Source organism: Crinia signifera, chromosome 3 (assembly GCF_055691185.1).
Source record: "Crinia signifera chromosome 3, ASM5569118v1, whole genome shotgun sequence".
In the NCBI taxonomy this organism is placed as follows: domain Eukaryota; kingdom Metazoa; phylum Chordata; class Amphibia; order Anura; family Myobatrachidae; genus Crinia; species Crinia signifera.
Window position 1 is genome coordinate 56882333 of NC_139219.1, and position 12895 is coordinate 56895227.

Genomic DNA, 12895 nt, shown 5'->3' on the forward strand with positions numbered 1-12895 from the left:
GCCCCTTGCAGAGAGATAAAGTGGAGAAAGACAAAGTATTAGCCAATCAGCACCTAACTTCCATGTTACAGGCTGTGTTTAAAAAATGGCAGATAGGAGCTGATTGGTTCGATGTTTATGACTCTTTATCACCCTCGCGTTTATCTCTTGTTAAGGCTTAATACATCAGCCCCATAGCCTGTAATATGGCAGTTAGGAGCTGTCTGATAACTGATCTTGTCAGCTTTATCTTAGTACATGGACCCCAATTTCAGATTTAGGATTATATCTGATTTTCAGTAAAAGGATACTCTAGCTTTACAATTTTTTTCATCAATACATATTGTGTTAAGCCAGTGGTTCCCAAACTGTGTGCTGCGGCACCCTGGGGTGCCTTCGAGACTTGCAGGGGTGCCCTGGATTGGTGGTACAGGACCAATTCAAATGATTTATTACCAACGTGATAGGGAAATTAGAATCCTGCCCATGACAACATAACTGACACTAAACGGGTGTAGCTGGGAGATTTTGACTAAGCGATTTTTGCTTAATCAAAATCTCCCAGTCGCTGCCGGAGATTAGCCGGCGGCTATCCCCAGCAGCAGCCCGTGCATACAGCCTAATAGGTTCTGCATCATCTAACAAGAATATTCCTGCCTGCAGTGTCTATTCTGCCGGGCGATGGTGGCGCTGCGGGACCGCGCATTGTCATCGTCGCTGCAATTCAGGGACACATTATTTTTGAAGATGTAGTCAAAACAGCTTATATGTATCGCCCTTGTTAGGGGAAGGCTGGGCTGTTCCCAAGCACTTGTCCAGTCCCAGCGTTGCAGGAGCTCTATTGACAGGGGTTTGCAGCGGCCATATTCTTCCAGCGTTTGCCGGGCAGCAGGGCAGAAATGTTGGGGACATTGCTAGGCAACGCTGTGAACTTCCAGGTCCTGTATTGTGGCAGGGACGCAGATGGAGGCATCAGAGGACACATTCCACGTCAGATGAGGGCAGGTTTTTTTGGATAAAACCCTGCTAATCTCTCTCTGTGGCACCAGTTATAGCGCCTTGTTTGCCTGTTCTGCTACAGTGTGTCAGCATGTTCCCTGCCTGCTGTGGAGATTCCCTGGCTGTATCTGCTCATTCCACTAGTGTCAGATAGGTCTATTTCTCCTACATTGTCTGCGTATATGTTTTTGGTCATGTCATCTCTGTGCATTGTTGCATTGCCTGCATTTGGGGTTTAGTACAATTGGTGTTTATCCTCTGCACTGCTGCATTACCTGTTTTAAGGGGATTTTGTGTATTCCGAGTTAAGAGCTTGTGTATTGTTGCACCTCCTATATTATTAGGGGACTTGTGTATCCTAGGTAAGACCTTGTGCTTTGTTGCACCCATGGGCCCATACTTCCCACATATAGGGAGTGGTGTGTGGTCAGTCTTTCCAGACCCTCTGTTTCCGGTGCCACACCTCCTGCAGCAGCCTTGTCCCTCATTAAGACCTGGTGGCACCGGATTAGGGGCGGACCTAATTTGCCCCCACAAACGTGGCTGTTATAGGTGAAGCCTTGTAGGAGGCAGAAAGGACTGCTGAGCATTCGCAACTGGGTCTCCACACCCTCACTCCTAACAGCCCTGTGTGTACACAGCTTAAGGATGAGGTATAAACACAATTTACTTTTAATATCTTTTTCTGTTGTGCCATGAAAAACATACTGATACTCAGGGGCGCCTTGATTTAAAAAAGTTTGGGAACCAATGCGTTAAGCATACACAGCAATGAGGTTAGAAAATCACACACCACTCACAAAATACACTGATGTAAGCTCTATAGGGGCATCGGTGCTTTAGGACTGTAATGAACAATCAGAAAAATATTCAGTTTTTAAAAATAATTTTTGCTTGTGCTCTAGTGGATATGATTTCTTCAAGTTACAGTATAACTACTTAAAAATAAAGTACCTTCTTATGCCATTCGGAGCCTTTGAGCTGATAAGAATTCACTGTTGATAAGGGCAATATTGACTTTGTGTAGTGTGCCAACCTAATAGCATAGTCACATGCGTGAAGCGCCACATATACTAGAACAGGAAACTGCAAAACTTCTTTAAACGACTTTCAATCAGACACATATTTTTAGGCGATACTGGGAGAGTGTAAGCAGTACACCTGATCTGGGCAGATATACCTGCAGAACTGGTCACATGGTCCCCAGGATCACTTTGCAGGAAAGCCACAACAAGCTGCAGTGAGACTGCAGGTCTGCCCGTCTCTCTGTCCTCCCTGATGCCTTGTACTTTGGTAACGCTGCTGTCTAGGAGAAAACTGGGATGCTACTATTGGAGCCAGGTTACACAGGAGAAGTAGGCTGGATGTCAGCATAGGAATTATTCATCTCTTATTCCAATACTTAATCAGAACTGTTAAAAATGAACATAATGTGCAGACTGTGAAGTAAGTAAATAACTAATTCTAAATAGCACGAGCTTCATAATTTCCATAGACAACTGATACAAGTGTCTTTATAGACGAAACTTCCTCGCAGTGACTATTTTAAGGGTCTGGGGAGAGAATGGGGCTGAGTATCAATATTTAATTAATGTAATTATCTGATCTGACAGCTCAGGATACAGATATCCGAGCAGGGGGGTTGTGTGATTATCTAATTGTATTGGGATACTGATAAGGCACTGGCCAAACAGATGGAACTTCCAGCTAGGCCCACAGGCTCTGTCGGATCTGGGTCTGTGAGACAGGGAAGGCGCACAAGACTGGGTAGCAGAACTAACCTTGAGTTTAGAATCCCAGTGCCCTTTGCCCCTGTCACACCTAATAGATCACCACCCAGTGTTATTAGTATAGACAGCCAGACTGCTCTCTTCTGTAAACAGAAACTGTTCCCTACTGTTCACATGTAACATGCTGAATTTCTACATGCAATGTATGAAGCATCAATGTCATGTCTACATAATTGCACTAGTGAATAATTAAATACAATATATTATACCAAAAAGGATTCGTGTTATACACAGCATGGTTTTATTTTACACCCAATTTATTCTAAAGCATGGGAAATCTAAATGGCTTAGACCAGCGGTTCTCAGACAGGGGTACGAGAGCACAAAGGTATGCAAAAATGTTTCTGTAATGGCAGTTATCCAGGTCACAATCAGTAACATAAAGCAGGGTGCTGGGCCCCTAGCTGTCATTTGCTAACAGTCTATAGCATGACAGTTAGCTGCTGATTGGCTGGTCGTTTATCACCCTTTACCACCCTTGCATTTATCACCTTTTAAGGCGTAATACATCTGCCCCCAAGCCTGTAGCATGACAGTTAGGAGCTGGTATTTTATCAGTCCCCACTTTAACACTTTTGAAAGGATCAGTACCTCTGGCTCGTTATTTGGAAGTAGTGAATTTAGACATTTGCCGTATTGCAACTTTGGCTACAGATTTCTTGTCACTAATATGTTGCATAGATTGTGATTTGCAAGAGACATATACAGTATGTACAATATTAATTTTATTCTCATTGTTTTTGTAAATCATTTGCTTTTATATAGTGTATAGCGGTGCATAGACCATTGATTAAATAGTAGTTATATTTATTACAAATGTTTTGCTTTGCAAATATTGGGGAGGCGCAAATGGACCGCCACGGGTACCCAGGTGGAACACAATTGAAAACCACTGGCTTAGATCGTTATATTAGTTATTACAGTTCTTATACTATGCAGTAACTTAGCAATAAACCATATATATGGGTGAAAGTAACAACCAGGTAGTAAAAAAAAATATATATATATATACAATCAGACTCCAGTGGAGGTGCAACCTCAGAGGCTGACAATCATTCACTGGAAAGCAATGACTGGGTGCGTCTCACCTTTACCAGTTGCTGGTGATCTGTCTTGACGGTGGTGCTCTGAGAAATGCAAGGTTCCCCTGGAGTTAGCAACCTGGTCATCCTCTTAGCCTCTGCAGCAGCCTAATATTGCCTGCCACTAACTCCATCCACTGGCCGTGCTCTGGGCAATAGATCAGAGGGAGGAGTCAGCAAAATTCTATCGCCGTACTGCTTCAGATATATCAACAGTGCCAGTGCTTAACAAATCTGTCCTCCCTAGCCAACAAGCACCTGCCATCTGTAGCTGAGCATATCAGCATGGGACTGATTCTGTCCCCTGATCTTTGGTAGTTGCAGGTACTGCCGTTCAGTAATATTAACCTGGCTTACAGCCCAGTCATAAGGAAACTGAACTCTGGAATCATATTTGCAAGAAGTGCATTAAGCATTCTATGAAACCGTAAGCTAGGCAGATAAGGATAAGGATAAGAAGGGACACAGAAATCACTGTAGGGGAGGTGTATCAAATCTTGGAGAGAAATAAAGTGCTTAAGTTGCCCATACCAATCAATCAGCTTCTAAATATAATTTAGCTCCAGTGTTGGACTGGGACATGAAGGGACCACCAGGGAACGAAGTTATAGGGGCCCACTTTTGGGGTGTGGCCTGTCTCCAGAGGGGGTGTGGCCAGCTGCCACAGACGTTTGGCTAGAAAGTAAATAGTACAGAAAATACTAGTAGTGCATGCATGATAATGTACCAGATTAATACATACTTGCCTACTTGGGTCCCCCTCCCACCCCCCCTGGAAGGTAGGTAATCAGTACCTCTGGCTCGTTATCTGGACGTAGTGAAATTAGACATTTGCCGTATTGCATAAAACAAACTTTGGCTACAGATTTATTGTCACTAATATGTTCCTTAGATGTACAGTATGTACAATTCATTTTATTCTCATTGTTTTTGTGAATCCTTTGCTTTTATATACTGTATAGCGGTGCATAGACACTTGATCAAATAGTAGTTATATTTATTACAAATGCCCCCCAGCCTCCGCACCCCCCTTCACCAGTGCAACAAGTCCAGGATTTTGCAGGTCAGAGACAAAAAGGGCGGAGCTAAAAATGACCCAAATGCGGCATTTTAGCCCCTCCCCCAATCCAGGGACCCACGAATTGCCGAGTTTGAGTGGCATGGGACGGGGCTTGTCTACAGCAAAAAGATAGACAACCATTAGGTCGACACCATTAGTTCAACAAGCAAATAGGTCGACATGTAAAAAGGTTGACATGCAAAATGGTCACCATGCAAAAAGGTTGACATGCAAAAAGGTCGACACTACCATTAGGTCGACAGTGTCTATGTCGACAGTCAAAAGGTCGACATGGTTTTTTTCACAGTTTTTTGAGCAGACATGTGCCGACAGGCGGTATTTCATGCCCTACCATCCACTAGGGCGAGGTGTGAGAATAAAATAGTGTGCCGAGCGCAGCGAGGCACCGTGCCCGAAGCATTGTGAGCGAAGCGAGGGGCTGCGGTTCACTTCAAACTGTGTCCATGTCGACTGTGTCGGCATTTGGGTAAAAAACTGTGAAAAACCCCATGTCGACCTTTTGACTGTCAACATAGACACTGTCGACCTAATGGTAGTGTCAACCTTTTTGCATGTCGACCATTTTGCATGTCAACCTTTTTACATGTCGACATATTTGCTTGTCGAACTAATGGTGTCAACCTAATGGTTGTCTATCTTTTTACTGTAGATCCCTTATCCCGGTTCCGGCCCCTTAATCCTCAGGTTAAACTTCAAATATGATACAGTGGAGAGTAATAAAGTTCCAGCCAACCAGCTCCTGTCATTTTTTCGAACCCAGTCTGTAACATGGCAGTTAGGATTGGCTGGTTCTTTGACACTTAGTATATCTGGCCCTCTATCTATACAACCCAAGTGTTGCTCTTTTCAGACAAGCGCAGAGCCAGCACAGATTTTACTGTTATATAATGTTCCGTCATTTTGACAAGCTGTAACTAGTACTTTTAGTAATAAACGAATGCTTTCTTATATCTGCAGGCCCATTTGAATAAAAAAAAAAAAAAGAATGCCTCTTTAATGTGATAGCTACTGTCGCTGCTTATCTCCCCAAAACTTTAAATAATTAACAGAACATTGGTGTGAGTTTCTCTCCACTTATAAAACAGTAACAGATCCTGAAAGTTACATCCACAATGCAGAGGCCAAAATTCACATGGTAATTGAAAATAGAGTTATATCAGCTGTTAATGAATGATACAGAGCCTCCTAGAGTGACTATGTAAATGAGGCAGTCAGCCAATCAGATGCCATATATAGAAATTAGTGTGAAACATTTCCTGTGTTTTTTGTTTGCATGGTCCAGTGAGTCATTCACATTAGGGAACAACGAGAGTATTCATGTTATTAATTTAATACCAGACCTACATTTTTTAATATATTTTTGTATTATGTTTTCTAGGATTCAGTCAAAGAGCCACTAAGCTTCAAAAGTGATAAAATGGAGAGTGATAAACCAGACAATAAGCTCCTACCTGACATTTTCCAAACACAGTCTGTGACAACTTTTTTTTTTTAGATGTGTACTTAAGCCACATTGCGAGTGTTTCATAGATTAATACTTAATCCATTCCTTTAGCTGTGGTTAAATGGGGGTCCAAAGTATCATATAGTAGGAAACAAAAAAATGTAGCTGCTGTCACTCTCTATAAAATCCAGGACTAGCGATACCACGGTCTAGCGCTAGTCGGCTCAAACTCAGAGGTGTTGGGTTGGCCGGCCCAGGTGGTGATGAGTGTATGGTGAGGGCTGAATGCTGAAGGTAGAAACTAAAGTTAAGGTGCCCATACACGTACCAATTACCCGGTACTTTTTGTGCTAAAATAGCATCGTTGTGCATATGTTGTGCATGGGATGCGATGCTATTTTAGCACAAAAAGTACCGGGTAATTGGTACGTGTATGGGCACCTTTACAAATACAAATTGATTTCTCAGTTTAAGCACAATAATTATCTACGACACCACTAACTAAGCAATTATCAATGTGTAACTAGATTATTAGCGGTTAGAAAGTTAATGATCTTGGGTTTAACTTAAATGCAATATGTAACTCTTAAATCAAACTTTGTAAGGTGTGGTGACCTCACACAGGGGCACAGAAGAAAGATTTTTTTGTCACTGCTGTAACTGATGGTAACGGGAGTCTCTATATAAATGTGACAATGGGAGTGCATAAATAAATGCAGATATGTCAGGAACGTTCTCCGGATGTTCCCTAGTCGGCCACTGCAAAATCATTCATGTATACTCTGCTAACAGCACCCAAACCATAACTCCCAACCGTCCCGAATAAAGCAGGACACTCCCGGTAACATACCTCCCACCCGTCCCGAATAAAGAGGGACACTCCCAGTAACATACCTCCCAACCGTCCCGAATAAAGCAGGACAGTCCCGGTAACATACCTCCCAACCGTCTCGAATAAAGCAGGACAGTCCCATTAACATACCTCCCAACCGTCCCGAATAAAGCAGGACAGTTCCCGTAACATACCTCCCAACCGTCCTGAATAAAGCAAGACAGTCCTGGTAACATACCTCCCAACCGTCCCGAATAAAGCAGGACAGTCCCGGTAACATACCTCCCAACCGTCCCGAATAAAGCGGGACAGTCCCGGTAACATACCTCCCAACCATCCCAAATAAAGCAGGACAGTCCCGGTAACATACCTCCCAACCGCCCTGAATAAAGCGGGACAGTCCCGGTAACATACCTCCCAACTGCCCTGAATAAAGCGGGACAGTCCCGTTAATTGGAGACTGTCCCACTGGTAGCGATCAAGATCAAGGACTGATCCAAAGTCCTTGAGCCTTTCACACAGAGGTAGGACCCAGATGAAGCCTGCACATTGCAGGGGCCACCGTCAATATAGATGCCGCCCAGCTAGAGTGAAGGAATACGGTCTCTAGCATTAGGTCGACCACTGAAGGTTAACATGCATGAAGGTTGACATGATTGAAGGTTGACATGGGTAAGGTTGATAGGTCATTAGGTCGACACAAGCATTAGGTTGACATGAGGAAGGTCAACAGCCAAAAAGGTCGACATGGGATTTTCACGTTTTTTTTGACCCGACATGTGCCGACAGGTGGTATTTTATGCCCTACCATCCACTAGGGCGTGGTGGGAGAATAAAATAGTGTGCCGGGCGTAGTGAGGCACCGTTGCCGAAGCATGGCGAGCGCTCTAAACCATGCGAGGGGAGGCCGTGCATATTTTTGTGTGTCCATGTCGACTGTGTCGACATTTGGGTCAACAAATGGTAAAAAACCCATGTCGACCTTTTGACTGTCGACCTTCCCCAATGTCGACACAATGCTAACCAATTTCACTGAACCTCACACCAGCTCACATATTCAAAGGGACACTGAAAATTATTTTTGGATTGAGACCTCAACTCTACACTAGCAGTGTCTGTTCTTAGATGCAGATTGGTCGGCCCTAAAAGGAATACACCGGGCAGAGAGAACCCAATTGTGAACAGCCAAAGACGGTATACAAAGCATACCCTTAATTGACCTTTTAGTGCTGTCCGTTCGAATATACACGGATAAAAATCTGTGACAAGAAGGAAAAGGCTCTAATACTAATACAACCCCTAATAGTGGAGTTTCATAATTAAAGTGCGCCTCAGAGTCCATAGAGGATTTATTGTTTCAACGTCTTGTTGGGTTACACCCTATGCGAAAGAATCGCAAAAATTGTGTCAATAACATCTGCGAACCCCTGATGAAGTCCCTTGCAGGGACGAAACGCGTTGGTAACATTTGTTTGCTATTCTGAAAAATATCTGAAATACAACATTGAAGTTTTTATGGTCTGGAAAAAGCACCTCTATTGAATGAAAAAAGAGACTTTTTAATAAATGTTTATTAATTATTGGACTTTACTTTGATTTACTCTGAATATAATTAAAGGCTATTATAGAACCAATTATTGAAGGTTCAAACAAGGGCGCCAACTTACAACTGCTACCCACAATGCTAACCCATGTCGACCTTCAGTCATGTCGACCTTCATGCATGTCGACCTTCATGCATGTCAACCTTCATGCATGTTGACCCTCAGTGGTCGACCTAATGCTTGGAGACCTACTGTATGTCTATCCAATGATCCCATTCCAGAGTGAAATCCTGCCTAGCAAATGAATGTGATTGCTGTGCACATCGATTCACAGCCGTGTAAATATGTCCAAAACCCATCGTACCAGGCTCACCATCTAAAGACTTTTACACTGGGCACAAGTCATCGTAGGTGCCGCGTAGCCCTGGACTTACTCAGCGAGTCGATGGAAAAAGGCCTAACCGGGCTGGAGCTGACGTCACACACCCTGACCTGATACACTCTGCCACGCCTGCGTTTCCCAGACACTCCCAGTGTTTTCCTAGGAACGTCTGCATAGTTCTTAGCACTTCCACTAAACAGCCAGTTTCCACCCCCATGGCGAATGGCTAGCAAACAGAAAAAGTAGCAGGATCTCATTCCGCACTGCCTCGCGCATGCGTACTACTGGCCATACGCATTCGCAGTACATCCATAATCGGCCTACTGTACATGCGAATTTGCTGCTGTGGGATCAGTTCTGAATTACCCCCTTGGATTCAACACAGGTTCCAAAAGCTGGCTCTAATCCCCTGCTTCTGTCTGTAAGTGGTATTAAATACATATGTATTACATACACTTGGATCTGATCATTTTGTAGACATTGTAATTACCTATTCATGGGAATATTATTATCTATAACATCTATAAACTATTGGTAATTCGGGCAATGGGCCCAATGCAAATATGAGGGGAGTTGCTATTGCTGCTTAGATAGATAGCACTAATATGGTAATGCAGCAGTTGACTTTAAAAAAAAAAAAATCAAAACGGCATTGATGAAACATGACTAAAAAATAAAAAAATCGGATGCAGTTTCAACTGAAACATGTGGATCAGTGAATTAATTTGCTGATTCCCATGATTCGACCATGCCTGATTTTTTCCACAGTCAAAAATATCGGCACTTTAATTGAATAGGTCGAACTTACATTAAATCAGGCCTTTAGTATGGGAGGGCTGCTAGTCAGTGATGTGGGGTAGTGGCTGTGAACAGAGAGGTACCGTCACTGCCACCACCACCACTCTCATCCGCCGCCGCTGACACCCCCCCCCTGGAGAATTTTTTTTTACACTTACCAGGCAGGTGAGAGGGGAACAGGCACACAGGGACAGGAAAGTGGGAGGAGGGTACGGAGGAGCAGGGCCACAGGTCATACTGGTGGAGGGGAGGTCAGAGCCGTGTGTGGTATGCGGTTCCGTCAGTTTGGACCCCGACAGTCATTAGCCCGACGTCGGGATCCCAACTGGCCGGACTCAGACAGCGTGGACAGCGCAACAAAGCCCCTTGCGGGCTCGCTGCACTCGCCACGCTGCGGGCAGGATGGCTCGCTACACTCGCCACCTATTCTATTCTCCCTCTATGGGGGTCGTGGACCCCCACGAGGGAAAATAGCCGTCGGCCGTCGGGAACCCGGCGTCTGTGTTTTAACAGTCGGGATCCCGATGTCGGGTTAATGACTGTTGGGATCCCGACTGTCAGGACCCCGTCCGGCACCCGTCAGAGCCAAAGTGGTACTGCCAGAAGCTTAAATGATAGGGGCTGCTGTGATTGGACATCAGTTGGATTTGCTGTCCAATCACATCAGTCCCTGTCAATTAGGCACATCTAGAAGTGCTGCATTTGGTATTATTTTTAATGGGCTTTATAGCCCACTGCTTAGCCCCGCCCCAAGCCCTGCTTCATCGTCTTGCAATTGTTAGTGGGAGGCACTCTTATCGGTGCCTCCCAAACTCTTTTAAATACTGCAAAAATAATATAAAGAAAATACTTATGACACAGCATATGTCTCATAGGTATATTCTTCAAATTATTTTAAACAGCATGACAGGGGGAAGCACTGCCTCCCCTGACTGCACGTCCCTGCTAGTAGTTAAATAATAGAAAGTTCTTCTATTTGTACAATAAAGTTATGTACAATCTGAAAACCTTGGTTCAGTGAAAAGATCAAAGTAATAATACTCCTTACAAAATGACACAATGGGTGAGATTTAATGGGATGAGAGATTCAGAAAGTGAGAGATTTGGTGAGAAATCTCCAGTTTTTTTAAAGCGGCAATCATTTACACTGCAAAATCAAACTGGTTTAGCAGTGTAAATGATTGCCGCTTTAAAAAATCTGGAGATTTCTTACCAAATCTCTTACTTTCTGAATCTCTCATCCTATTAAATCTCACCTATTATTACACATTCTCACATTCAATGTAAAATGAGCATATTTCATCCTCAGTATCACAAGTGTACATTGCCCTGCCAAGTGTACCATAAGTGCAGTTTACAGCTTAATGTTCTACTATCAATAAAATGCTGAACGTGTGAGAAGTGTTCATGTTTATTGGTCTTCCTATCAAATCATGACAGCATGAGTCATAGGAAGAAATTACAGAAACATAAAATGTAATGGCTTAAAAGAATCCACAAGTCTGCATAATGTAACCTTTCTATGTGCTGCTTTTGTTTGGTAATTAAACTCTTTATTTCGGTAATTTGTTTTGTTGTTCTTTTTTGAATACATTTAGGCATGAGTTCCGTACAGAGAAGTAATGCGCTGATTTCCTGCACATATCACAGGATATTGCTGTGGAATTTGTGCTGATTCTCGTCACCGTAGCCCCTGCTATCAAATGCCTATTTTCTCTGCACTGTATAGCAGGGGTGGAACCTCAATGACTTCATCATGCCGACACGCCCCACACACAGCCTATGTTTGTGGTCGCCGCGCCCCCAATGTCCAGACTGTGCTGGCCACAGAGGGTGGGGGGTGGGGGGTACAATAAAATAAATACAGTACAATAACATTTCGGTACTTGTTTCCTAACACGGCGCCCAGATTTCCTACGTACGGCACTGTAGGGAAATCGCATCGCATCGCATGGGCCGTTATAGCGGCATGCGATGCGACGCGTTTTATTTATTTATTTTTTAATGTCTTTTTTTTTCTATGGGCATTGTACCCCACTATATCGCATGGCATCGCATGTCCTGCAAAATCGCATGCGATTGCATGCGATTTTATAGGGTGTGCGATGCCATGCCATTAGGTATACAATAATATGACTGTATGTTCAAAAATTAGGTTTAACGCACCCCCCACTATCCATGCGGCGGGACGTGTCTTCCGACTTTTTCATTACCCCACTTTCCACGTCGGCGTGGAGTGGATTTTATATAGTGTGGCGAGCTCAGCGAGCCACCGAGCCCAAAGCGTGGCGAGCGCTGCGTATTACTTTATATGTATTCCGCGTCCCCTCGCGGGGCTTGCTATGCTCGCCACGCTTCGGGCTCGGTGGCTCGTTACGTTTGCCACACTATATAAAATCAACTCCACGCCGACGTGGATAGTGAATGAATAAGTAGGTAATGAAAAAGTCGGAGCGCGCGTTCCGCCACCCCTCGCGGGGCTCCCTGCACTCGCCATAATTCGGGGTGGCGTGGATAGTGGGGGGTGCGTTAAACCTATTTTTGGGACATACAATCATATTATTGTATACCTAATGTCATGGCATAGCACCCCAGAAAATCGCATGCGATCAATGCGATTTTGCGTGAGGTGCGATGCCATGCGATGAAATGGCCCTAGGGACATAACAGCAGTGAATAAATTCTGGGAGGTGCGATGCGATGGCCTGGGGACATGAAAGCAGTGAATAAATTAACTAAAAAAATCGCATGCGATGCGATTTTTTTACGCTGTATAGCCCTCTACGCAATTAACGTAGTGGACTCCGTGCTAGGAAACAAGTACCAGAATTTCTTCATTTCAGTATAAGGAATTAGAAATGTTTGTAAAATATTGCAAAAAAAAAAAAGTATCATATGTATATAGTGATATTCCTATGGTAACACATTGACACACAGGGTCGTACACAAAGCATTTATCAGTGT

At 43.8% G+C, this 12895-nt stretch overlaps 2 protein-coding genes across 7 annotated transcripts in view; one reads left to right on the forward strand and one right to left on the reverse strand.

The window, feature by feature from the left end:
* LOC146063454 (serine palmitoyltransferase 3-like) overlaps nt 1-12895 on the reverse strand; it is a 121987-nt gene that overhangs the window by 60563 nt on the left and 48529 nt on the right. The window contains exon 1 of one of the 2 annotated variants that reach the window (XM_083175843.1): nt 3857-4113. The exons of the other annotated variant lie outside the window; for it this stretch is intronic. Coding sequence (XP_083031969.1) covers nt 3857-3937 — 81 coding nt within the window. The 5' untranslated portion in view covers nt 3938-4113. Of the gene's footprint in view, nt 1-3856; nt 4114-12895 lie in introns of those variants that run through there. 2 annotated transcript variants of the gene reach the window in all.
* LOC146063453 (uncharacterized) overlaps nt 1-12895 on the forward strand; it is a 94519-nt gene that overhangs the window by 4255 nt on the left and 77369 nt on the right. The gene's annotated exons all lie outside the window — the stretch shown is intronic.